Here is a 26,786-nt window from a genome sequence, read left to right as displayed (position 1 = left end):
CGAGCGGGAGGCGGATCCCGAGGCCCTCCCGCCGCGCTGCTCCCAGACTGAGGCTGCGGTAGCTGCGGAAGGGACTTTGCTACATTGTATCCTCTGCTCAGGTTCTCCCGGGGTCACTGAGGGGACGTTTGCAACAGATACTACGACAAAATTTCCCAGGCCGCTTCCGGAGCCTCCTGGCTGGCGGGGAGGGCAGGAGGCCTGCAGGTGGTAGGGCCGGCGTGCGGCGGCCGCCCCCATGGCTCCTCCCAAGAAAGGCGAGCTGACCCAGGAAGAGAAGGAGCTGCTGGAAGTGATCGGGCAAGGTGAGGACGCCCGGCTCCGGCCCCAGGTGCCCAGGCCAAGAAAGGCTCTGGAGAGGAGAGGCCGTGTCCCTATGGCACGGGGCAACTAGGCTGACAGCCTGCTGGAGCGCACCACCCCTGCGCTCCGGGGACGTGGGCGGGGGGGAAGGGAGAGCCAGCTTTGGGCTCCGGTTGGCAGACGCCCTCCCCCCCTCCCCACCACCACCACCACCACCACCACCACGGGGAAAAGGTCGGACTGGCAGGCCAAGGGGGCATCTACTCCTCCAACATGTGAGCTACACACACACACACACACACACACACACACACACACACACACACACACACACACACACAGAGGAGGCCCCCCTTCCCTCCCTCGAGCCCCCCCCTCCCCCGCCCTGTACCGGCTGTCAATTGCAAGTTCCTTGCTTGCATACAGAACACCTCCCCCCACCTCTGTTTATATTAGAGGAAGCTTCCGCTTCCAGGGCCAACCAGGCCTTTCAAAGGGAGCTCCTGCCACAGCCTCCCCAACGCTGAGCCCCGCCTCGGCTGGGGGTGGGGAGGAGCTCCCGGGCACGTGGGACCCTGCCTGGGCCGGGCCTGGCCGAACCTATTCTGCTGGGCCCACCCAGATCCTTCCCCTTGAACGAATTCCACTGCCCTCTCTCTACCACCTACCTCCCTACCGGATGCCTTCCCAAGCAGGCACCCCAGGCTACCTATTCTCTCAGAGAAGTGGAGTTCAGTTTCTCCTATTGCACTATCCGTGGAGACTCAGAACCTCCCGTGTGTTCCTAACACCGTGCTAGGCTCTGGGGACTGAGTACAAAAGCCAAGCAGCCCCTTGCCCTGAAGAATTGTTGCAACACAAGCAGAAGATCCTGACCCAACTGTCCTCCCGAACAGCCAGTGCATCACTGGACAAAGATTAGAGACAAGGACAAAACTGGAGATGATGTTAGTGCTGGGAAGCACCTTTGATGGTGGAGTAGTGGGAGACCCACCCTCACATCTCTCCTCTTCCCTATGAGGGGATCCGGTCTTCTGTCACCTGAGGCGTTACAGAGAATCAAGGCAGCCAATGGGGTGACCCCAAGAAATTCCCTGATCCTTTTGTTAAACGTGAATAGGGATCAACTTTGCAGAAAAATCCTGGTTTCCAGGCTGATAATCCCTCACATGTAAAGGAAAGGCTCTAGGGAGCTATAAGCTGGAAGGGACCCAATAACTGTCACCTCATTCTACAGAAGAGGAGACTCAGCAGTGAAAGGAGGCCCAAAGAGAGGTCAAGTGACTTGCCCAAGGTCACACAGTAAGTGGGAGGCCTGGATTTGTGTCCTGATCCCCTAGCTCCCAATCTAGCACACTTCCTAGCGTTCTAGCTGTTTTTTCTCACTTGGGAATGGGGTCCTAGGGTATGTATAGTGCCACCTCCGCATTTTGCAAATGGGCAAACAGGCTCAGATGAGTGAGGGACTTTTGCCAGAGGCTTGGGTCGGAGGGATTCAGAGAGCTGACACTGACAGGGAGGACTCCTGATGCTGTCCACTTTACAGATGAGGTTTACAGGCTCAACCTCAGAGACAGCGTTTGAACCCACGCCTCCTAGCTGTACAACCAGGGCTCCTGGGGAATGACTTAATTAAGCCTATATTACATGACAATCAGAGAGTCGGTCCGGCCTAGTGAGTTCTGGACCTGCCACCGACCGAGCAGCTGTGTGACCCTCAACAAGTCACTGATCCAGCTCTTCCAATGAAGGTGCCTCCCTCAAGGGTGGAGGGAGTTCCTTGCTGGGAGGACCAGAAGTGCTCCCCCCAGAGTGTCAGGCACTGGGGACCCAAAGACCAGTATGCCAAGGTCCCAGACTTCAGGGGGCTTATGTTCTGCATGAGGGAACAAATATAGGTCCATCGATACAAAACCTATTCCAAGTAAGTTCTCAGTAATTGGGAGGGAGAGCTCAGAATTTGAGGAAAGGCCTCTCCTGGGAGTGCTGAGACTTGAGAGAAGGCCGGGCTGGAGCTCAGCACTCCCACGGGACACCATTACAGGGCTGGTGGAAGGCCTGAGCAAAGGTTCAGAGGTGAAAGACCTAGAAGGTAGAAGCACAGTCAGGCAATAAACGGTTGGGGATCTTCATGGGAGGCCTAAGATGAGATTCCTGAAGATAGGAGGGAAGAGGAGGAGAGAGTGGAGGGCAGGTTAGCCTGTGGGGAAGGGATCAGATGCTGCTGGGGGGTCAGGTGCTAGGATGGGAAGTTTTTCTGGGAAGACTGAAAATCACGTGGTGTGGACCAGCCTCCAGGGTCTCCAAGCTGAGGCTGGATGTCATGGGGATTCTTGGCCTGGTTGGCCTGCTCCCCCAGGTTCTGCTCATCTTTTAGAGCTGCCCAAGGAATCTGAGCCGGGTCTGCCCCTCCCCCGCATGTGAGCACACCCCCCGGACCTCTTCAGGGAGAGTAAGGCTGTTCTGAGGGAAGAGAAGAAAGGAACAATGGGCTCTCTGTTGGGCTCCCATCCTGGAGTCCTCCCGCCCTTGGATTGGGGGCATGGCAAGGACTTCTGGGATGCTCTAACATTCACATCCATTGTCCTCTTTCCAACCGAAGCAGGAGGTTTGGCAAAGCTGCCACCGCCTCCTCCCAGCCCTGGTCCTTGGGAGCTTTGGCCTCTGAGCGCCCCCCCCCCCCAGGATTGGGCCCTTAAAAACAGCTTGCCTTGATTGATCCTGGAGGGGGCTGAGGGCTCCTAATCAGCCCTGGGGTTCTCAGCTTGCTCCCCTCATTAACACAATGGCATTTTAATCAGTTGACCACTGTCGTGTGGTAAGGAGACTTTCTTGACTTTCTTTAAATCATTCACTTGCCAATTTCATAAATGCATCATCCTGGTACAGATATAAAAGGAATCCTTATTGACCTTTATACAAAGCTCTGCTCTCCAGCCACACTAGATCACTGGCTTTCTCCCTGGCCCTGCCTGTCCTCTTCATTTCCATTCTCAAGGTGGGGGGGCACCATGGAGCTGGACCCATGTGCCCAATACCTGTCCTGGGATCTCTGACCTGCTCAGATTGTACCGAGGTGGGTTCACCCCTCCTGAGGCTGGCTGGCAGCTCTCTGCCTTGGCACTTACCGTATTGATACCCAACTTGGTGGAGCACAGGGCTTCTGACTTAAAGACATCCTCCTCCGTCAGCTGCCCACCACACCATGCCATTCCTCATCTCTTCTTGCTGGTTCTTTGATCATTTTGGAGGGCTCTGCTCTGGTACTCCTTACTCAGACTTTGATCCACTCTCTCCTCCCTCCAACTATTAAGGCTCTTTCCCCCCTTCAAATTACCTTGCTGAGAATGGAAGCTCCCTGAGGACAGGCACTGCTGACAGACCTATTGAATTGCTTTGTGTTGTGTTTGGAGGACAAACAAGATGGTCTTTGTCATTGTATGACTGCTTAAAGGGAAGCTGATTGACACCTGATAGAGGCAAAAAGATCAGGTTCTACAGTCTCTGACTCACTGAGACAGGAGAGAAGGGATCTGGGCACCCCATAGCTGAACAGGAGTCTGGTGGACCAGACACCAAGCTGACAAGTGGGCCTCCAGGGACAGTCCAAGAACCTCCATATCTGGCAATGATGTAGTTGATCTAAGTCTCTGGGCCACCGTCTTCAGAAATCGAGAATTCACGCCAAAGAAGAGGGAAGAGGCTGTGGGTAGGCTCAGTTTCCTGACAGCTTCACTTGACATGTTTTAACAATTTTCAAATCACATTTCTTTGATTTTTTTTTTGGCCATTTTCTGCATTTTGGGGGTTCTTATGCATATTTATGTATGGTTTCTTTGAAGGGAATGTCCAGGAGGCCGGCAGACTGTTGGGAAGCAAGAATGTTCGTGTCAACTGTTTGGATGAGGTAAAGAAAAGCTTTCTGGGTCTAGTGAGCCCAGGTTTTACACAAAGAGGAGAAGGTGGTTCCTGGGCCTGCTCAGAGTGTTCTCGGGGCCTGGATTCAGGTCCCCATCCCATTCCATTAAGGAAGCAGACTGACTTTACCAGCAGAAAGTTCAGAGCAGAAGGTGGGTGAAGCCTGGTCATTTAAGGAAGTGTTCAGAAATCCTGTCTCAGCAATGAGCCAGTGGACAGTACCGTGTCCAATGTCCTCTGGGCCTTTGTTTCCTCCTCTTTAAAATGAGGGGATTGTAATCATCACATTGTAAGCTCCTTGAAGGCAGGGACTGTCTTTTGCCTCTTTTTGTATCCTTCACACTTAACACCGTGCCTGGCCCATAGTGGGCACTGAATAAATGTCTATTGATCGATTCTTTATAGTTTTTAACATTCATTTTTTTAAAAAATTGTAAGTTCCCAAATCTCTCCCTCCCCATCCTCCCCGACTCATTGAGAAGGCAAGCAATATATCAGTTATACATGTAAGGTCATGCAAAATGTTTTTCCATATTAGCCATGTATCCCAAAAAAGGCAAGAAAAATAGTTTTAAAAAGACTGCTTCAGTCTACACTTAGAGTTCATCAGTTCTGTCTCTGTAGGTGGAGGGCATTATTCATCATGGGTCCTTTGGAATTGGCTTAGTTCATTGTCTTGATCAGAGTAGCTAAGTCTTTCCCAGTTAATCATCCTTACAATATTGCTGTTACTGTGTAGAGAGTGTATATGTGTGTGTGTGTGTGTGTGTGGATGGTGGTATGGGGGTATGGGGGTGTGAGCGTGTGCTTGTGCTTGTGAGCGAGACAGTGAGCAGGTCGAACAATTGTTCTGCTTCTTAGTGTTCCTAAATTCCAAATGGGGAGCTAGGGAATATCTGTGCTCAGTTCTCATGGGACAGCTGCGAGGCTCAGCAAGGTAAGGAAACCAGGCTAAAATGCTTCAAACCAGGGCTTCTTATACGCTTTCCACCCGTGACCCCTTTTCACTGAAGAAGATTTTTATGTGGCCTTGGGTATAAGGGTATATAAAATAGGGCTACATATACTGTTGCCAAATTGTTCAAGACCCCACATTCAGTTACTGGACCCTATATGGGGTCTCGACCCACAGTTTAAGAAGCTAGGTTTTAAACCTCTTGGACAAAGGTGCTCTCCCCAAATCCCATTTCATAAGCCAAGGGCCTGTCAGTAAACCCCCCGTGGCTTTCCTCACTGCTCAGTGACTCCTCAGACCAGATCACCCTTCCCTGGCTGTTGATAACCTCTTCTCGGCTCTAGCTCCTATTATAAGCTCCCAGAGAACAGGCTGTTCCTCGATTTGGAGTGTGTCTCCACGGTGTGTAGCCTACTGCTTGGCCCAGGGCAGGAGCTCCATACATTTCTGAGTGTGCATAGAGAGAAGGGGGCCAACAGAGGGCCCCCAGGAACATTCCGGAGTCTGGACAGAAGCACAGGAAGCTGGCCCGCCCCTAGCATAGTCCTTCCAGGAAGAGCAGTGACGGCAAGGATGGCCTGCAGGGGCAGGGGCTGCTGGAGGATCCTGAAAGAGACAGCCCCCTTGTAATCTAGTGCTTGGAGGAAGCCCGGAGCCAGGGGAGGGTCAGGGAAATGCACGCAGTCCAGTAGGCTGTTCTGGGGAGTTTGGCGGAGAAGGAGGATGGGGTGGGGCCCTGGGGAGAGGATGCAGCGCCCCTGGTGGAGACAAAGTGATCAGCAAGAACAGAGCAGCTCAGTAGCCAGGGGCCAGGAGATTGGGGGGTAGGGGCGGGGTAAAGATGTGGAGCAGAGACTCCAGGCACGGCAGCTCCATCTGCTGATGGCAGCTGAATGTGACCTCGGAGCTAGGGGACAGGCTGCTGTTTTAGGGAGGGGGCGTGAGGATGGCCGGGTGCCTACAACAGAACTGGCTCCTAAGGCTGAGCTGGAGCCCCTTGTCAACATTGTAGGTGGCCCAGAGGCTGAGGCCTTGGAGCGAAGTTCTGGCACAGCCACTTGGCTATGTCACTTCCCCTCTGTGGGCTTCATTGTCCTCATATGTAAATAAGGTGTACTAGACCTTCTGGCTCAGAATCTCCTGTGCCCTAGGAGGAGAAGCAGGAGGTGGGGAGCAGGCTAGATGGAGGGACTGGTTAGTGGTGGGGAAGGGAAACTGAGGCACATGCAGATCCTCCCCGAAGGGCTGTAGTTAGAGAGCCCAGATGTCTGGCCAGACAGGTAAGGTGGTGGCCAGAGACAGGAGGAAGAACACTAGATGGGGTGGCAAAAGAGCTGGCTTCAGGTCTCACCTCTGATACTACCTGTGTGATCTTTGTAAGTCAGTGAACATCTCAGATCCTGAGTCTCATTTTCCATGTGCAAAAGGGCTAGATGGGGGGTGGAGTCCTCAGTGTGGTGAAGGCAAGGCGAGCCCACTGGCTGCCCTGGGGTGGGCTTTCTCTGCTGTAAAAGCCAAATCTATATTATCACCTAGAACCTTGAGCCATTATGTAACCTGAGGAGTCTTTACTGGCCAAATATCAAACAGTTGGATTTGACAGCTTTCCTTGTATTGTCTTTCAAAGTGTCAGTCCTCAGGAAGAATGAAAAGGGCGGCATAAGCAGCTGGCCTGGACTTCAAAGGAAGAGACTCCTTGGTGGAGTTGGGAGAGTGCCAACTCTAGTAAATTTGCTATGGAAAGCAAAAGGGAACCTTGGCGAGGTTCTGTGTCCAAAGAACTGGGCCATATTGATAGAGCCCAGGGCCCCTGAACTAGACACTGTAGGGAGGGACAGAAGGTGGGCCCCTGCCCTGGTGGGACTGCCATGCCCTAGGCCAACAACATGCCCTTCAGCTTCTCCCTAGAGCTGGGCCATCTTCAATGCAATGGCTGTCCTCGTTTTTACTTGGCTATATGATGAATAAAAGATGCCCAGGGCCATTCTCATGCCCAGAGACCTCAGAATGCATGGACTGAAGTCAGATGATCCACTTGCATTGTGCCCGTGGAGTTGTGGAACTTTGGGGTTGTCTGAGAATGTGGCCATCCGTGCCCATCCACGCCCTCGCCTCTGTCTGTGCTTTATGGAGCCGTGATCTCCGCCAGGGACCCGGCCTCCATTAGCGCTTTGACTTTTCTTGGAGAAATCTCCTGGGAAGAAACAGCCAAGTATAACTGATGCCTGCCTTTTCCTTGCCTCTCCCCAAAGCACGGGATGACGCCGCTCATGCACGCGGCATACAAGGGCAAAATCGACATGTGTCGGATGCTCCTGCGCCACGGGGCCAACGTGAACTGCAATGAGCATGAACACGGCTACACGGCCCTGATGTTCGCTGGCCTCTCTGGTGAGTGGGGCATCCCCTTCCCTCTCCCCAGAGGCTCCTTTCCTGCTGCCTGAATCTTCTAGGGCAACTTAGATCCTACCAGGGGTGCTCTGATGCATAGGGGGATTTTCCCTCTTCACAATTGTTCAGCACTTGAGGCCAGCTCAGGTTTGTCCAGAAGCACTTGATACATTTTCCTCCTCCTTCCCCAAACTAAGATTATTTTTTAAAGATTTAAAACCTAATGTATATTTAGCAAACTACACATAGAGGAGGCCACCCTTTGGAGGTCATCGCGTCCAAGGGCTTCATTTCCCAGGTGAAGTAGCTGAGGCCCACAGAGGTTAGGTGATTTGCCAACATCACACAGCCCGGAGGTATCTGGGGTGGAACACTAATCCAGGTCATCCTGATTCCCCATCCAGCTCACTCTCCGGCCTGTACTGCCCCATGGTAAATCTGTGCAGGCCTCCAGGTCTGCCCGGGTTGTTTCGAGGTTAAGGCAGAGAGGGGCTCTGCAGTCCAGAGAGCCCTAGCTCCTGTGCCCCTTGAGCCCAACTGATCCCAATTCGGAAACTGCAAACATAGTCACCGGCTCAAGCCCTTCAAGTGTCGGGGAAAAGTGTGTTCGACGTTAGGCTGTTCCTAAGGGTAAGGCACATATTCTGTCCAACTCTAGGAAATAAAGAGATTACTCGGGTAATGCTGGAAGCTGGAGCAGACACAGATGTCGTGAACTCGGTCGGCAGGACAGCGGCGCAGATGGCGGCCTTTGTGGGTAATTAGTCAAATGCTATTGGCGATAACCGGGGTTTGTAACCAACAGTGTCTCCTTGGGAGAAAAATCACTTGACATTTCAGCTGCCCCCTTGACGTTAACTGTTGGTCGTGTTTGGGAATATCGGCGGCAGGTTCCTCTGTGCTGATCACTTTGTCTGGCCTTAGTAAAATGGGGGTGGCGGGGGTGGGGCAGGTGTGACAAGCCCTCACAGCTCTTGAGAGAAGCTGGGAAGGATGGGAAAGTTCTTAATGAAAGTCACATTCTCAAGTCAGCATTTTTTACTCTTTACAATTCAGCAAGTCTTCATCGAGCAGCTCCTTTATGCCCACCCTGGTCTGGGGGATAGGGAGACAGAGACCAAAATGACCAATGGCCCCTGCCCCCAAGGAGCTTCTATCCTGCTGGGGCGTACAACGTGTAGGCAAACAAGTGAAAGTGAGATGCTTCAAGGAGGGAGGGGGCTGACAGCTGGGGGATAGACAAACCTTCCAGTACAAGACGGTGCTTGAGAGGTGAGCCTGGAAGGAAGCCACATTGCCTTAGAGGCAGGAGGGAAGGGCAGCCCACACAAAGACTGAAAGAAAGATCTTTTTAAAAGAACTAAGCAAGCTAGTTTGGCTGGGTGGGCTGAGGGGGGTCCAGGAAATGATCCCAAGCAGGCAGGGTGGAGTATATTTCTGAGGGTTCCAACACCAGGCTGAAGTGAGATCCCAGGAGCCATAGTGAAGGAGACTGAGCAGGGGTGTGACCTGGCCAGGCCTGTGCCTTAGGAAGCTATTTCTCACAACCAGGGAAATGATTCTTAGAGAAACAGGTGTCCTGGTGGCTGATTGCCTCCTATGGAATGGGTTGTGTAGTGGAATCCTGTCCTTGGACTTGGTTCTCCTAGTTAGTGGACATCACAGAGGAAAGAGCCCAAGTCTTAAGAGAGCTCCAGCTGCTTTGGGGATGAGCAATCTGTGTCCAGTACTTATTAAGGGCCTTTCCTGGTTCCTTCCTCTGTGTTCTCTGGTGCCCCAGGGAGCCCCAGTCCTGCTGGGCAGAGCAGACTGGAAGGTCAGGAGACAGTACCATTTGGACACGAGTTTTAGAAGTATTTGCTCATCTGGAAGTTGCTCAATTAAATGCCCTGATGTGTGTGTGCGTGTGGGGGGCAGTGGTGAGGGTGCCCTAGAAGAGAAGGAGGCAGAGGCTCATTAACTGGGAGAATGGCCATCTGGCCTTTTCTGCTTTGAGAAAGTCAGAGAAGAGGCTGAGAGCTTAGCTGGGGAGGCAGAATGAGGATTGCAGCCAAACTACCTATTTCAGGGTGAACCCCGTTCACAGTCAAGCATGTATTTCTCAAGTCCACCCGTCATCCGGAAAAGGAAAAAAGAAAAACCCTCCAGAAGGAAATTAGATTGTGGGTAGGGAAACCAGCTAGGTTTGAGGGAGAAGGCAGGAGGGCAATGGTGGGGGGCTCCCCGTTCTTCAGCGAGAATGGGAAACAGCTCATTTCTGCCATCTCAGACATTTCAGCCAGAAATGATGCATGAATCTCATTTCTGAGCGCTACTTAAAAATCAAGCACATGTTCAGTGAGTCTCACAACATTGCCGCCATGGTAGAAGTCAGGAGTCAGAGGTTCTAAGGTGGTGGGGGAGGAATTGCCGTGGGCCTCTGGGACACTCGCCTAGTGTGTGCCCTGTCAGTCAGTGGAGCCTTGGGTAGGTGCCAGGCACTGGGCTAGGTGCTAGGATATGAAGACAAACAGGGAAAAGGCCCTGCCTTCAAGGAGTTTCTATTCCATTCTGTTCCGTTGAGGGAGCCATGTGGAGACACGCAGGTAAATTCTAAATTTCTGCCAACCTGAGATACTTGGGGAGGGGGTGCTGAGAAAGAGGGGGGTGCATAAAAGTCTTGGTGAGGAAGTTCTCTCAAAGAGCAGACCCCCCTCCCAATGTTCTCTTCTTGGGGCTGTTTGGGGTGGGGGAAGCAGAACCCCACCGGAGGGAGGGCTCGGTCCTTGTCCCCAAAGATGAGGCCTCTCAGACGCTGCTTCTTTTCAAAGGCCAACACGACTGTGTGACCGTGATTAACAACTTCTGTCCCCGAGAGAGGCTGGATTACTACACGAAGCCCCAGGGCCTGGAGAAGGAGCCGAGGCTGCCCCCAAAGCTGGTGGGGCCCCTGCATAAGATGGTCACCACGACAAATCTCCACCCGGTCAAGGTACTTCTGTGGGAAGCTCAGGGCATCAGGGAGGCAGCACTGCCCTGTGCCCCATAGAGGGGAGAGGGCTTTCTCTGTCCCTGGGGTCCCGGTGATAGCTAAGCTTCTACAAGATGGACCAGGACAGCCAGACCTCACGACCTTGGCTAGGACTGCCGTCCGCCTGGCCAGTGCTATCTTCCCTGGCCGTGGCCTTGTGGGCCATCTCCAAGCCAGGAACTTGGACGTGGTCCTGCCCACCTGCTTCATCCCAGACAGGGCCAGGGAGGAGCTGGGGACCCATGGAGAGAAGCAAGGGTTGAGTCAGGCAGCGGGTCGCTACCACCCAGGAGGTGAAAGGGAGGAGTGTGCAGAGCCATGGCCATTGGTACAAGGGGCGTCCTCCACAGTGGAGGTCCGGTTAATCATAGTGGTCACAGCTGGCCGGGGAGGGGCTGGCACCTTCTGGCTTTACAGAGTGTCTCCCGAGCTCTTCACCACCGCCCCTGAAGCTGGTGCTCCTTTTATCTCCAGTGGGGAGGAAACTATGGCTGAGCCCCAGTGCCAGTGAGTGGCTGAGGCAGGATTTGCACTGTGTCCCCGCCTCCCCTGAGCTTGCTGCTCCTCCCTCAGCTGATATTCCTGAGGGGCTTTTAACATTTGCAAATCATTTCACTTATGTTATCTCATTGGCAACTTACCACAATGTTACTTTTATTATCATCCTATTTTACCAGAATGGAAACTGAGGCAAGGAAGGGTTAAGTGACTCCCCCCAGTCACTCAGGTCATCTTGACTCAATGTCCAGGGCTGTGCCCCCCACAGCCCAGTGACCCCCGGGAGGTTGGAGCCAGCCTCATGAGGCGGCTCAGGGTCAGATTACTTTGGCGGCTGTGAGGAGGCAGGATTGGTAACGGGGATGATGGCAAGTTGGGGGGCCCACTAAGGGGCTAGGCGAGAGGTGATGAGGGCCTGACCCAGGCTCAGGCCGTGGGAGGGGAGATGAAGGGCCAGACGTGGTGTTGATGAGACCTCGCACAAGGGTGTCTTTGGGGCTGAAGGAGAGAGGGCAGCAAAGCACAACTGGCTGACGTTGCACACCTGGGGGACTGAGGAGAGGGCCTTTCTGCCTTGAAGATGACAGAGCGGATGCTGGAGCTGAGGCCGGTTGGGAGGTTGTCGAGGCCTCAGTAGCAGAGCTTGGGATGTAAATGCGGAGGTCAGTTGGTAGTTGAGCTGCTCAGTTGTTGGAGCGGCCCCAGGAAGGTGGGGAGGTGCTTGGCAGGGCAGGGAGGGGTGCAGTGACTGCTGACGGGGTGGGTGATGGAGAAAAGGATCAGACAGAGCCGGGCAGTGGGTGAAATGGAAGGCCGGGAGGCTGTGATCAGGGGGGCCAGGCTCAGAGTTCTTGGTCATGGAGCTAGCAGACTTACTGCTGAGGTCAATGGTAGGACCACCCCTCTGGGTGGTGGAGAAGGGGCAGATGCTACCCGTTAGTGGAATTCAGGCTGTGGGCACCCTGGTCTGTGTATTGAGATCCTCCAGCATAGGTGCAGAGGTGGGTGTGGAGAGACAGACTAAGCCAGGGACCAACCTGGAGAGAGCAGGAACTGGACCACGGGCAGCTGTCTGTAGCCTGGGTGAGGCAGAGAGGAAGGGTCATCTCCAAGTAGAGCGATCTCTGGTGGCTAATGGGGAGGAGTCAGGAGCCCTCCCCAGGGCCAGAGAGACAGAGGGACACCAGCAAGGACAGGGGGCTCTGACTGAGCAATGGAGATTCTGTGATGGGAGGAGGTTGTAAGGACACTCCAGAAGGAGGCCTGGGATCACGGCAAGTCGGCGATGAGAGCTGAGGCCTCAGCCGCCCAGTGATGGGGCAGGGCAGCGAGTGCAAGGGCTTGGGACGCGAGGGGCCTCGGCAGCTGGCCCCTCTGCGTCTTGGGGATCAGGGGAAAGCAGATGGCCGGCTAGCCAGAGATGGGGGGGCAGCCCTCGACCGGGGCTCCCACCCTCAAGGGAAGAAGAGGCTGAGCCTGCAAGGAGATGGGACTGGACGACTGGGTGGACGACTGCTGGATGGTTGAGTCTCCAGGGGCCTCACCAAACATACACCTGACTCCTCACCTGATCCCAGGCCTGTAGTGTGTATGCCTAGGACTTGTGGCCCTGCCGCTGGCCAAGGTTCTGGCACCAAGAGGCCCGGCGTCTGAGGCTTCAGCCTAGGCCGGAGGCCGGACATCCGCGGCTTTGGCCCTGACACCCTCATATGTGTGGAATGCCCTCAATGCTGTGCAGAGGCCCTCGGGCCAGAGGAATTGCCCACCTCCCTGTGAGCCTCGTTAAAACTGCAGCCTTTCCCTCTCTACCCAGTTCCCCCCCACCCCCACCCCCCGACAGACAGAACCAGCCGCAGTGCCCAGGCCTCTGGGCTCTCTGGAGGGAGGTGGGGGAAACGGGACGACAGTCATTTACCTGATGTTCATGGAGACCAAACCCACCTGAATTCTATCCTTTAAAGCGATGTTAGCCACCGGCATTCCTGACTTGGCCCTTTTAGGTCAGACCACGGGGCTGGTGCTTCCAGCTCCTCTCTTGAAAAGCAGGAGAAGCCCTGCCCCCACCCCTGGTGGCTTTCTGATTGGCCCCTGACCCCTGTCAGCTGGCCAGGAAGGCCCTGATCTTTGGTAGGCCCCTCTCCCAGGGTCTAACAACCAGAGGCCCGTGGTCCCTGGATCAGACTGTTACTTCAGACTCATCTGTTCAGTCAGCTCAGAACCGAGGTGCTGCTGAGCCTGCTGGGAGTCAGGCCCGAGTTCCCAGCAGCTCACCGCTAGAAGAAGGGCCCCGGCTGCCTTGGGATTGAGCATCCCCTCTGCCTCCCCCTGACGAGACGGCCTCCAGCCTTGGCTCAAAGGCCTCCCCGGACGGGGAGCGCAGTGTCCCCCAGAAGGCCCGTCTTGCCTCAGAGCAGCTCTGCCGCTTAGGAAGCTTGCCCCGACACCCCTGCACAGTCGGCCTTCCCCTCCCCACACAGCCTTCCTCCTCTCTCTGGGCCTTCTCCCCAGCACAGCCTTCTCAGGGCTTCGAAGATGGAGATCCTGCCCCCTCCCAAGGTCCCCCCAGGTCTTCTCTTTCAGACCAAACCTCATCGGGCTGGGGCTGGGCCTGCTTAGATCTCCATGAGCCCTTCGGGTTAAGCATGAAGTTCATGGGTCATCAGGCTCTTTCCCATACACAGCCCCAGGCCAGCCGACCCCCAGACCTGTCATAGAGGCACGAAGCCCTGCCTTTCCCCCGCTCAGCAGCTTAGCTCCTCATTGCATTGTAGCTACGTATAAGGCAGCATCCCAGCCCTGGGGTCGCTGTGGCAACAGAGGCCTGCTTGGGCCCCCATGGGACTCAGGCAGCACTGGGGGATTTGGGCTCTTTGCCCAGAATCTGCAGCATATATTGTGGAAGGGGAAAAACAAAGGTATAGCAAGGGATGGTAGCTGAGCTCCAGGGAATAGGCCGGTAGGAGGCAAGTGTGGGCAAGATGGGCCTGTCATCAGTGGACCACAGACTCCTGAGGCCCCTCTACCCTTTTCTTTCTTTCTTTCTTTCTTTCTTTCTTTCTTTCTTTCTTTCTTTCTTTCTTTCTTTCTTTCTTTCTTTCTTTCTTCCTTTCTTTCTTTCTTTCTTTCTTTCTTTCTTTCTTTCTTTCTTTCTTTCTTTCTTTCTTTCTTTCTTTCTTTCTTTCCTTCTTTCTTTCTTTCTTTCTTTCCTTCTTTCCTTCTTTCCTTCTTTCCTTCTTTCCTTCTTTCCTTCTTTCCTTCTTTCCTTCTTTCCTTCTTTCCTTCTTTCCTTCTTTCCTTCTTTCCTTCTTTCCTTCCTTCTTTCTTTTTTTGGTGGAGCCTTGAGGGTTAAGTGACTTGCCCAGGGTTACATAGCTAGTAAGTGTCAAGTGTCTGAGGTCAGATATGAACTGAGGTCCTTCTGAATCCAGGGCCGGTGCTCTATCCACTGCGCCACCTAGATGATCCCTCCACCCTTTCTAAGAAAATGATATCAATAGTATTTGGGAGAATCTTGTAAGGTTCCTTGGATGTTTGAGCCCATGAGCAGAGGAAAGGAGAAGACAAAATTGGAGAGGAGAGGAGAGGGACGGAGATGGAGAGCGCCAGCAGAGGTCTGTTAAGCTCAGCCCTAGCAAGCATCTGGTACCATTGTCTCTGGATAAAAATATTGAACAAGACCCATTTCCTAAGGAGACCTCAGTGTCAGCAAACAAACGATTAGAAGTGACACCCAGTGTCTAAACAGCTTTGCTAATTGTTCTTTGCTGCTCAGTTCAAGTTCCTCTGCAAGTCCTGGGGAGAGCAACAGAACGCACGCATATGGTCAGTCAGGGCCTCGTTTGGACCGATTGTGTTTAACTGCCTGTTTGCCTTAAGCCTGATGTCCTGGCTGAGTTCACCCTGGCCCTGCCTGTGATGAACCTAGAATCAAAGGCCCAGGGATGTTCTTGTGGCCAACGGGCTCCAAACAGACCTGACTCTTGGCTCTCCGTTGAGCATTTCTGAGACAGTGCTCCCCCTGGTTTTCCCTCTCCCTGTCACACCCCCCTCCTCACCTCTTCCCCTGCCCCCATTTCTCCCCTGATCCCCCCAAGTTCAAGTCCTCTTGGATCCCCTCACATCCTCCCAAAGTACTTTTAGATGTCTTGCATTTTCTTGTCTCTGTAGATGTTATATCCATCTGCTAGAATGTCAGCTTCTTGGGGGTAGGGAGCACTTCCTTTGTGAGCTTCAGTCATGAAGACTTGGACACCACTTAAAGTAACTGATTGATAACAATATAAAGTAATTTGAGGGAAGCTTATTGAAACTGAATAATTACTGGGCTTGGTTTTTGAACAAGTTTGTGCTTGTAGAATCCAGTGCAACCTCACTCTGAAGCCTCTTAAGGGGTGATGCTCATGTTGTGTGGGCTCAGACCGTCTCTAGGTGGGGGTGGGTGGGGGAGAAGTTTGGGCTTAAAGGCTGGCCTTTTGTCGTTGGAAGTACAGCCGACAACAGCACGTGACCATCATCCCTGGGCTCAGCTTGTCTTTCTGCAGTCGTAACCCGAGTTTGAGGCCCTGAGCTAGGCTTGGGGTACAAAAACCAAAGGGAAGCGTGGTGGAGCATGTCCTGTCCTCACCAAGGTAGACACAAGGTAGACACAATATGGATGCCATGTGACGGGGGCAAAGCTGGCCTGGGGAGAGCAGGAACGGCTTTGTACAGAAAGTGCCCATTGAGGGAAGGCTTGGTGGAAACCAGGGGCTCCTTTTGCCAAAGCAAAGAGGGAGGGCATTTCCCAGCCAGGACGCCCGTGTGCAAAGGCCCCAAGAAGAGAAAGAGGAGGAAGGCCGACTTGGCTGTCTCAGAGGGGAGGAGGGGAGTTGTTGGAGTGACGAGGCTGCCGAGACAGGGAGAAGCCTGCCTGGGAAGGGACGGAGCTGTCTGGGGTGAGCCCAAAGGGCTGCCCATCCCCTGCTCCTCACGGTCTGGGACATGGGCTCCCCTCATCCCCTTTCTAGGCTGGGGAGCCAGAGTTCTTCTGCCAAAGCCTCTCCCAGGCCCCCTTAAAGAACATGTGACCCCCCCCATTTGATGCTGCTTGTATCTTGCTTGTACAGAGCTGTTTGCCTGTTGTCTCCCACACTAAACTGGGAGCTCCCTGAGAGCAGGCACTGTCTTTGCCTTTCTTGGTGTTCCCAGCACCTAGCACATAGTATCGGTACTTAATGAATGCTTATTGACTGACTGACTGACTCTTGTTGGAGGGTTCCAGGCCTCAATGCAATCAGACCAGTGTCATCTGCAAACAGACCCCTTGTCCAGGTGTGTTCTAGGCTAGGGGTGCTCTCCTTCATAGGAGTCTTTGGCATTTCCCATCCCTTGGGTGTTTTGTGGAGAATGTCATAGACCCTGAGGTCACAAGGGAGAGAAAGGAAACTAATGAAGTAACTAATTGAAAGGTTGTTATTGTTTGGGTGGTCGGTGCCTTCTGTTTGAACTCTCTGAAGTTAACTCAAGGCTGCAAGGAGCCCCGGGTGGGAGGCGTGTGCTTGGAGTCAGGAAAACTTGAATTTCAACCATGTCTCAGATAGTCGCTAGCTGTGTGACCCGTGGCAAGGTCTTACTCATCCTCTCAGCGTCTGCTTGCTTATAACATATCTTCCTCCAAGGGTTGCTTTGAGGACTGACTCAGGAGCACATCCACAGTGTTTTGTAAATCTTAAAGCACTGTATAGATGCTAGCTGTCATTATCACTGTGATTATTATTTACACACTATATTCTGAGCCTGTTAATCGGTGCATTTGGGGAGATTCCTCCTCACATTTCTGAATTCGTTGCTATTTCTTATAGATTGTGATGCTTGTTAAAGAAAATCCTCTGCTGGCCGAGGTGGACGCCCTGAAAAAATGCTACCGCGTGATGGATCTGCTCTGTGAGAAGTGTATGAAGCAGCGGGACATGAACGAGGTCCTGGCCATGAAGATGCATTACATCAGCTGCATTTTCCAGAAATGCATTCACTTCTTGACCGAGCGAGAAGACAAGCTGGATGGCTTCATCAAGAGGTGGGATTACGGTCTGGCATTGCCCGAGGTTCTTCTGGGAGGAAGGTCACCCCACGTTGGGGATGGGGGGTGGGGCAGCAGGAGAGCTGACTCCAAAGACCTTGGGCCAGTCTCTTCATTCCTCCAGGCCTCAGTGTCCTTATCTGTAAAATGAGATGGTCGGACTAGACAAACCCTCAGGCCCCTTCTCGTGCCAAATCTATAATCCTGTGAGGTCTCCCTTCGTCCATCACAATGCCTTGTGTTGATGGAGGAGCAGTATCGTTGCTGGAGTCAAGTCAACAAGCTTTGAGGAAGTTCCTCCTGGGAGCCAGGCGCTGTCCAAAGTGCTGGGAGCTCACAGTCAAAGGAGAGATACGGGCTTGTCCCTGGGAGAACTGGGCCCCAGGCTCTACTACCATCATCGGGCAGGCCGGAGCATGGCCCTGCACACAACTCCACACACCTCGGGGTGTGTGCTTTTGGGGTGGGGTCAGAGGGCATGGGAGTCCTGACTCTACTTAGCTCAGTGGGGCCTCTCCGTGCTGCCTCAGTTCCCTCTTCTGTAAAATGGGGTTATTGGAAGGAACAGTCCCAAGATCTCCTCCAGCTCTGAGACTGGGACCCTATGCCCCTTTCCCATGGACAGGTTACGGCAGCGCTAGATTATCTGCGCCTTCGTGCTGATGAGGGTGATATCTGGCAGAGGGATGGGGAGAGGAAACCAGGTGATGGAGAGGAGAGGGAAGGTTGAGCATAGGAGATGATCAATGGAAGTGCCTGGAGTGTGGTATGTGAGGAACGGAAAGGGAGCCAGGGCCACTGCATCGGAGTGGAAGAGAGACGAGGCACTTTAGGAAGGCCTCGGATGCCAAAGAGAAGATTTGATTTTAGAGGTGCTAGGGAGCCACTGGAGCTGATGGAGGATTGGGAAGCCACGGTCAAGCCTACCACAATTTGAGATGATCACTGACAGCTGGATGGGGAAAGACCTGAGGCAGGCAGACCCGCCCCCCCAGAAGCTACTGAAGCAGCCCAGGCATGAGGTGGTGAGGGTCTGCAACAGTGTCAGGAGAGAGGGGGCTTCTTTGAGAGATATTGCAAAGGTCAAATGAGTAGGCCTTGGTACCAGATTAGCTATGGGGTGAGGGGGAGCCAGTGAGGAATCAAGGATGATCCCTGGGGGATAGGGAGGGTGGCGATGCCCTCGCTGTAATAAGGAGATGGGGAGGCCTTGGGGGAAAGGGAATGAACTCCTGCATATGGGTGGTCCCTGGAGGCCAAGAACCCAGGCCTTCCAGCTCTTCACACACCAGCCCCACGGCCTCTCCTTTTAGTGTGTGAAATATGGGCCCCTGGGAAGGGGAACGTTCCAAGGATTTCTGTTTTTTTTTCTCTAGTTTGTTAAAAGGCCGGGAGACAGATGGCTTCCCCGTCTTTCAGGAAAAGTTCATTCGAGAGTGCATTCGGAAGTTCCCCTACTGTGAAACCACCCTCCTCCAGCAGCTCGTGAGAAGCATTGCCCCTGTTGAGATAGTAAGACTCATCTTGAACCTCCAGATCTGGGGCTCGGGTGGGGCCTCGGCCAGGGGCGGGACATCTAGGAGCTTTGGGGGAGCGTGTCTGCCTGCACCTCCCACTTTGATTTGGACTAAATTGTCCAAAGGTCGAAGAGACCTCAGAGGCCACCGATGGGGCATGTGCCCCCAGCCAGTGGCTCAGTGAGGAAGAGCGCCCCACCCCCAACCTGAGGCAGCCCCTCCCATTCTAGGCGGATTGGCATGGGGAGGGGCTGTCCAGTCACTCTAGGGCCTTATGAAATCACGGACCTTCAAACCCATCAAAAGTGATCAGTGGAGGGGCAGCTAGATGGCACAGTGGATGGAGCACCAGCCCTAGAGTCAAGAGTACCTGAGTTCAAATCGGGTCTCAGACACTTAACACTTACTAGCTGTGTGACTCTGGGCAAGTCACTTAACCCCAATTGCCTCACTTAAAAAAAAAAAAAAAGATCAGTGGAAGAGCCGCCCTCTGCTCTTAACCAATGCTCAGCCCAGCATCTTCAGGCCAGGAAAAGATGACTGCGTTCTGGGTGGTTGGCCATTTGTGTTTCTTAATCAAACCTCTGGCCATTCCAGTCTCAGTGACCCTTCGGTAACCCAGGTTCCAGCTCCACTAAGATGGGTTTTCCTAGTCTCCATTGTCCTTCTTACCCCAGTACAATCACTTAGGGCCTGCTTTTTTATTGAAAAGAACCCGGAGGGGCCTGGCTGTCCTGGATTACCAATTATAGTAGGGAAACTACTATAATTATATATATAGCACGACATGTTTCCCAATGTGCTCAGACGGCTTAATATTATTCTATACATGCACAAAATCAAACTGTTCATAGAGCCTGAAGGCCTGCGTGTCTGTGGGCTCTCTGTGCCAGTGTGGGCTCTGCAGGCCAACGGTAACGATTTCACTCATCTGCCTTTGAGACGCCTGAGGTCACACTGTCCCCTTTGTCATCTGCCTGTACCATGCTCCGCTTTCCCTCTTCAGGGCTCTGATCCGACAGCCTTCTCTGTACTCACTCAAGCCATCACCGGTCAAGTAGGATTTGTGGACATGGAGTTCTGCACCACGTGTGGAGAAAAGGGGGCAGATAAGAGGTGTTCAGTGTGTAAAATGGTAGGTAAGATGGAATCACCCATTCGGCATAACGCCCTACTTGGAGGGCAGTCCAGAGGGATCCTGAGGGAGCTGAGACATCTTGGTGGGGCTGTCATCTCAGTGTGAGCACTCCTTCCAACAGGGCACATCATGCCTCACTGATACCATGTCATCCTGGGCAAACTCTGTCCACATCCTCCTAGAAATCACCCACCAGGGACTCGCCCAGTGTGCCAGGGGCCTTCTTGGCATTGTGTGGATGCTGTGGGAGCACTAGAGATTTCCACTCAGTATCTCCAACTGCCTCCTTTTTCCTGGTCAGGGATCTTTCTGACAGCATCCTTTTGTGTCTCCTTCCTGCCTTGTTGATTATGTGCTATTGCAGCCCAGCATAGTGCTTGGCACTTAGTAGTTCATCATAAATGCTTTTTCTTTCATTCATTTATTCATTCATTCATTCATTCATGGAACTGTTTCCCTATCCATTACCCTTGAGGTTAATGCCCTCTTAATATAATTCCTACTTTTCCTAATTAATGATTTTCTTTGATTCTAGTTTTACCATCCTGTTTCTGACCCTTACTTGCAAGTTCTTGCCCGGGTTCCTTCCCTGTTGTCTCTTCACTCTTCCTCACCTCAACTTCTCCTTCAATCAAGCCCATTTTAATCTAAGAGGCTCCTCTGAACAATGTAACTCAGATTGTTTCACATGCCATGTTTTGCAGGGGTCTGTTTAACACAGAGCAGGCACTTAGCAAATGGTTTCCTTTGAGGGATGAATGTGTTGTCCAAAACTCAGTTTTTCCAGGGAAGAACAAGCTGGGGGTTCTTAGGGAAATGATTTGAACCAGAAAAGCTTTCCTTGGTCACTTTCAGGTCATTTATTGCAATCAGGATTGCCAGAAAATCCACTGGTTCACTCATAAAAAAGTCTGTAAGGCACTGAAGGCTGCATACGAGAAGCAGGAGCTAGAAGCTGCCAAAGAGAAGAAGAGGCAGGAAGAGAGACAAAAACAAGGTAAGCAGGTTCCGTCGGTGGTGCTCCTGTGGCGGCTCAGGCCGTGGCTGGGAAGGGGGCTACGCGGCCCCAGACCTCTCAGTAGAGGTCAGGGACTGAATCCTTGTTTCTCTTTGTATCTCTTCCCCAGACCTTGGTCCTTAGGCTTCTTCATAGTGAGTGCTTAGTCTGATGAAATGAAATGGCTCTTTGGGCAGCCGCCCAGAGGAGCCAGAAGACTTGCAGCTAGGACGAGCACAGCTTTGGAAAGCTCGCTAAGCTCTTATTCTCATAACTTGTCCTGCCATGGGGTGACAGGCACGGTAAATGCTGATCATGCCTCTGACACTCAGGAGGGGACAATGGCTTCCTTACTCCCCGGGATGCTAAACTCGGGATTTTATGGGTGTGGAAAGTTTCTACTGTGGAAATCCTCTTTACAACGGCAGATCGGCAGCCCCAAGGTAGCTCACAGTCTGCCTGGAGCATTAAGGTTAAATGATTTGTCCATGGTCACATAGCCAGTATGTATGAGGGGCAGGACTTGAACCTGAGTCTTACCAACTCCAAAGCCAGCCCTCTATCCACAGTTTTCAACTTAAATACTCACTCGCTTCCTGTTTCTGTCTCCACTCCTCACTATGTCTCACCCCACATGTCCAATTAGTTGCCAAACCTTTGCATTTCTACTGCCCCAGCTTCTCGCTGTTCACCTGGCCACCGCCTTGGTTGTGGCTTGTTACGGCTCCCCTGAACAATTGCAATTCATTCTCAATCGGTCGAGTCCTGGGTCTGACCTCTCAGTGCCCCAGGAAGCTCTCTCTCCGTCCTAAAGGTTAGAGACACTGAGAGAGGGAGTTTCCACCCTGGGAATTCTCTGCACCAACGAAATCACAGGGAAGGCCTCAGTAGGGAGGTGGAGGCTGAGTTATTGTTCATTTGCCTCAGTTGTGTCTGACTCTTTGTGACCCTAATTAGGGTCTCCTTGGCAAAGATACTGGAGTGATTTTCCATTTCCTTCTCCAGCTCATTTTCCAGATGAAGGAAACTGAGGCTAGCAGGGTCACACAGCTACTAAGTGTCTGAGGCTGGATTTGAACTCAGGAGGGACGAGTCTTCCTGACTCCAGGCCCAGCGCTCTGTGCCCATGGAGCCCCCTAGCTTCCCAGTGTTATTTCAGCATGTCCCTTTCTTTCTCTAGACTCGTCTGCTTACAGCTTTAGGGAGGCTCTATCCTGGAGGTAGTATGGCCCAATGATCAAATGCTGAACTTGTGCACATGGGACCTGAGTTTTAATCTCAGCACTGCCAGTTACTATTTCTCTGAACCATGACAAGCCACTGAACCTCTCAGGACCTCAGTTTCTTCATCTGTAAAATGGGGGGGATTGGTCTAGATGACCTTTGAGGTCCTTCCCAGCTCAAGATGAAGGCACTTGGCACCTCTTGGGCCCGATTCCTGATCAGTAAAATGACAGGGCTGGGCCAGGTGACTGAGGCACCTCCCAGCCTCAGATCCATTCTCCTGTGGTCCGGTGACGTTTGCCCAGAACTAGACCGTCCCCAACTGGCTCCCTGATTGTGAGGCCTCCCCGCCACTTACTCAGCCTCACTACCCCCTACAAAGGACGGTAGCTCTCAGTTAAGTGAGCAGGTCATCAGGTCGAGAACAGAAGCATTGGCACAGGCTACTGCTCACCATGGGACTTCTCCTTTTCCCCAGAAAAAGAGCTAGACGTGGATCCGAGTTCACCTAATGAACAGCAGCCAGACACGGCCCCTGCAGATCTGGCGCAGGAGGAAAAGGCAGAAGTGAAAGAAGCCCCCCAAACAACCTCGGAAGCCGACCGTGACCCTGGCCCCCAGGACGTGGCCGGGGGGGTGAAGGACCCAGAGGAATAGGCCCCACATGGCTCTGTAGGCTTGCGGTATATGAGACAAAAAGCCTAGCCCTCGTTCCTGTGGAGGGGTGAGCCCCCCCGAGGTGGCAGAGGGCTGCTCCCTGTTCCACAGAGCCCACGCTTTCCTGGATCTGTGCTCTCACTCTGCTGGGTGGAGGTCACAGCTCACTCGCCCCCTCTCATTCCCTGTGGCCCATCGCCACCCACAGGGGCCTCCCCATCACAGCAGAAGGCTCCCCTCCATCTCTAGGCATGGAGTGCGTGGGTTCCAATCCCACCCATCATGCCCCCCCAGCCCTCATGGCAGGACTGACCCACCTTTGCCAGGCCACCCTCTGCTATGTATCACGCTCATGGCTTTCCCTACGCGTCTGCCACTGACAGTATGTTACAGCCACCACCCCCCAGCAGAGCAGCTGAATAAGACCAAGCTTATATAGGGCAGGGCTGGGCTTGATGCATCACCATTCTGAGGGAGGAAGGGGATCACATTTCAAGGTATTGGACAGAAGGGAGGCTTGGAAACACATGGGGGGAATCACTCAACAAACATGTATGAAGTACCTACTATGTGCTGGGCCTGTGTTAAGCCTGGGGGATATCAGTGCAAAGACATATTATAATGCACAGTGGTCAGTGGTCAGTGCCCAGGCCATGTCATGGACCAAAGGTCCCACCTCTGTAGAATATCAGAATCACTGAAGCTATGTCAAGGGTACCCTCGATGCAGTTAAGACAAGGGAGCGGGGGCAGCTAGGTGGCATAGTGGATAAAGCACCAGCCCTGGATTCAGGAGTACCTGAGTTCAAATCCGGCCTCAGACACTTGACACTTACTAGCTGTGTGACCCTGGGCAAGTCACTTAACCCTCATTGCCCCGCAAAAAAAAAAAAAAAAGAGAGAGAAAGAAGGGAGTACCAGTAAGCCACAAGTCCATTAAACTAGTGAAAGTCACACAAAAACACACACGCCTCCCCCCCCCCCCGGCCCCCCGCATTGCATTCATTGTTTGTTGCCAGTTTGAAGAAAAGCATTTGATTTATCGGCACTCCTTCCATGCTCACGGCTGCCCTCTGACTTTGAAAGTGTCTTCCATGCATGTGTCAGCATCCCAGAAGATTCTTTCAAAGATATAATGACATGCACCTAGGTGGTACAGTGGATAGAGCACCAGCCCTAGATTCAGGAGGACCTGAGTTCAAATCTGGCCTCAGACACTTAATACTTACTAGCTGTTTGACCCTGGGCAAGTCACAACCATCATTGCACACCCCCCCCCCCAAAAAAAAAAAAACCACATAGTGACAGACAGACCTCTGAGGAGCTGATGACATCAGGGCTGGCTAAGGCACATGCCCTCTGCCTGCTGGACATTGTCATGGTCTGAATGGCACAGGGCCTCCTATAGATGGAGAGGGGCCCCAGGTGCTCCTGCAGCCCCGGACAGTGCTGAGCCTCCTCCAGGCAAAGCTGCCCGTCCCACCATATTTTCCCAGTGACTTCCAGCATGTAATAGGAGCCGTTTCCCTGGGGAGATAGCTTTCTTGTCCAAGGAGCAGTTTTCCTTTCCCACAATCAGCTCCTCAAGCTTGTCCCAAGTCTCCATTCCACTGGTTCCCCTTGCCTGCTCCAGAGCAAGAGTTTTGTCTAGCCGTCTTAGAAGCAGGAAAGACACCATCTGGAAAGGAAATGGGGTATTGGGTGCGACAGGCTGGCTCATGCCCCTTTGACAGCTCCTCAGCCTTTTAGAGTCAGGTAGCTTTGCCCATCTGCTTCTATAGGACTGTCAGAAACCCAAGGGAAGAAAGTATCAACCAGCAACTACAGGAGATAAGGAGCCACAGAGACGTAAAAAAGATGCAAGAGACTCGGAGTCTTCAGATGAAAGGAGTGATGTTCCCTGGAGTCAGCCTGAGTCTGGAAGAGTGGGAAATCGGGGATTTGGAGTCAGAGCACCTGGGATGGGATCCCATCTCTGGTCTTATCTGGGTGATCTTGGACAAGTCATTCCTGTGGGACTGTTTCTTCACCTGTAAATTGAGGTTAGATTATTCCTCTCAGCTCCTTCCCAGCTTTAAAACCCTTGCTCAGGTAACAGACCCAGGAAAATACTGTAATTTAGAGAATGTTGTTATGCCCTGATCATCACCTCTGGGTCTTACATACATGTGATTGCATCTTTAGGTGCTACGGGATAGAGGGAAATATGGATGTTAATGAATGTGTGGCCTAATGAATCTTGCTTACTGGGGAAGGGGGCGATCACCACGAATGGGCTGACCACAGCCCGAGTTATGCCCGTGGCTCATCTTTACTAAAGACCTTCAGAAAACTGGTTGGGGCTGTGTCCCAGAAGCAGCCTAGCCAGCAGCCAATCCCTACGTATGGGTTGTCTTTTGCACTCTGCATTTAAGAATAATGAATGGGATTTCCCAGCAAGCCAGTTTGGTGCGTGATATCTGGATTCCCCTCTGAAAAGTTCTTTGGAGTCATGGCTGGGTTTCCATCCTTGTCTTCTGGGTGTGTTGGGCTGGGGGGAAGGGTCTGCTGATCCACCCATATTTGGTATGTCCCATTCAGGAGGCTTGTGAGCTAAGCTGGCATTGGAGGCTAGCTGACCTAGAATGTGTGGCATCCATGAGGAGGCTGCCCCATCCCCCAGGCTCTTGGGAGAGTTGAAATAAATACACCACCTCATCCAAACAGTCTAAGTCTTGTTTCTCACATCATTCCTCACTGTACGGGAGGCTCTCATAAAAATGGCTGGAATCCTCTGAGCGCTTTGTTGGTCTGACCTCAGTTACGTTCTGCTGTCTATCCTCTGGCCCGCACCCTTACCCCGCCACGGGGAAGGAGGAAGAGAAGGGCACCCGCCAGGTGGACGATCTTAGTGGTCTTTGTCATCTAAAGGCTGCCTCTATGAGACATGAGGTCATAGGGGAAGGCCTCCCCCGTGTCAAATGCTAGTCTTTTCAGCCCCAGAAATCTGCCCCGTAAATGGTGCCTCGGGCCCACATCTGGCTTAGCTGCCACTCCTATCCCAGAATCTCAAGTGTCTGATCTATGGATCCACAAAAAAGCCCCAAGTCTCTCTTGGGAGTCACTAATTTCATCTCACTGGGGCACAATTGAGCCCCAACTTTCTATGTTTGTGAATTCTGAGATGGCATTTACGACCAAACACAAGAGCCGTCCCTTGACTGTCAGGTCACCAGATTCTCCCTCCGCCCCTCGCTCTGCCCAGCTTCCTGAACAAGCTGCCTCACATTCAGCTTCCAGTTACTCTGACCCTTCCCCTTCTGGCCTCTGTCCCCACTGAGGGCTTGGAACTGCTCTCTAAGGGGTCGCCCTAGAGTGTCCAGAGGGGATGGTGAAGGGCCCCAGGCTGTGACACTGGAGGGTTAGGCAAAGGAATTAGGGGCGTTTGGTTTTGAGAAGCGGGATTAGGGAGGGATGCGGGTGTCTCGGAGTTGTGCCATACAGGAGGAGGAAGTATGTCCCATTTGGTCCCAGCAGTCAGAACCAGGCCCAGTGGGTGGCAGCCACAAGGAGGCTGACTTAGGGGGGATGTCAGGATAAATCCCCCAAGGGGGAGGGGCTATCCAGAGAGGAGGCCAACTCCCCCTCACGTGGAGGTCTCAAGAAGAGCCTGCCTGGCCAGTCAGGGGTGTTGTAAACAGAACAGGACCTCATTTGCATTAGACTAGACGGCCTCCCAGTGGTGAGATCCTCTGGTGTTCCCTGTTCTCCAGGCTAAGTCCCCTGAAGGTGCAATCAGGTCTTACCTTTGCCCTCTGGGCAGCTAGGGTAGCACAGTGAATAGAGCACTAGCCCAGAAGTTCGGAGGGCCTGCATTCAAATTTGACCACAGACACCAGCTGTGTGACCCTGGGCATTGCCTTAAACATGCAGGCCATCTCCAGATACATACCTTGCCACTGGGCCCACATGACTCTGGAGGAAAGAATAGGTTGGTGACCTTGCCCAGACATTCCTCACTTAAATCCAATTCAGTGCAAGTCATGACATCACCCCAATGTCATGGTCCTCTGAGAATGAAAGACAACCAATGACCACCTTTGCCCTCCCAGCATCCTCCAGCAGCGCCCTGTATATAGGTG

The 26,786-nt window shown here is 52.9% G+C and overlaps 1 protein-coding gene across 2 annotated transcripts; it reads left to right on the top strand.

Annotated features, from left to right (window-relative positions):
• Positions 1–22: 22 nt before the first annotated feature.
• On the top strand, positions 23–25,368 carry ANKMY2 (ankyrin repeat and MYND domain containing 2). 2 transcript variants are annotated; one of them, XM_043965671.1, is made up of 10 exons: positions 23–305; positions 4,146–4,210; positions 7,429–7,567; positions 8,226–8,324; positions 10,378–10,538; positions 16,916–17,130; positions 18,510–18,645; positions 19,657–19,785; positions 20,644–20,785; positions 22,488–25,368. In XM_043965671.1, the coding sequence occupies exons 1-10, from the start codon at positions 239–241 to the stop codon at positions 22,664–22,666; spliced, it is 1,332 nt and encodes a 443-aa protein (XP_043821606.1). In that variant the 5' UTR covers positions 23–238; the 3' UTR covers positions 22,667–25,368. The 2 variants fall into 2 exon arrangements, with proteins under 2 accessions (XP_043821606.1, XP_043821607.1); XM_043965672.1 differs by lacking the exon at positions 23–305 and adding an exon at positions 770–4,012.
• The last annotated feature ends 1,418 nt before the right edge of the window (positions 25,369–26,786 follow it).

Source organism: Dromiciops gliroides, chromosome 5 (assembly GCF_019393635.1).
Source record: "Dromiciops gliroides isolate mDroGli1 chromosome 5, mDroGli1.pri, whole genome shotgun sequence".
Lineage (NCBI taxonomy): Eukaryota > Metazoa > Chordata > Mammalia > Microbiotheria > Microbiotheriidae > Dromiciops > Dromiciops gliroides.
This window is presented reverse-complemented; position numbering and strand designations above follow the sequence as displayed.

Bases quoted from the DNA above. Each gene is read 5' to 3' on its own strand.
- ANKMY2 (XM_043965671.1), top strand. From the start codon at position 239: ATGGCTCCTCCCAAGAAAGGCGAGCTGACCCAGGAAGAGAAGGAGCTG. The intron at 306-4,145 runs GTGAGGACGCCC...GTTTCTTTGAAG, and splicing joins GCTGGAAGTGATCGGGCAAG to GGAATGTCCAGGAGGCCGGC. The intron at 7,568-8,225 runs GTGAGTGGGGCA...GTCCAACTCTAG, and splicing joins GATGTTCGCTGGCCTCTCTG to GAAATAAAGAGATTACTCGG.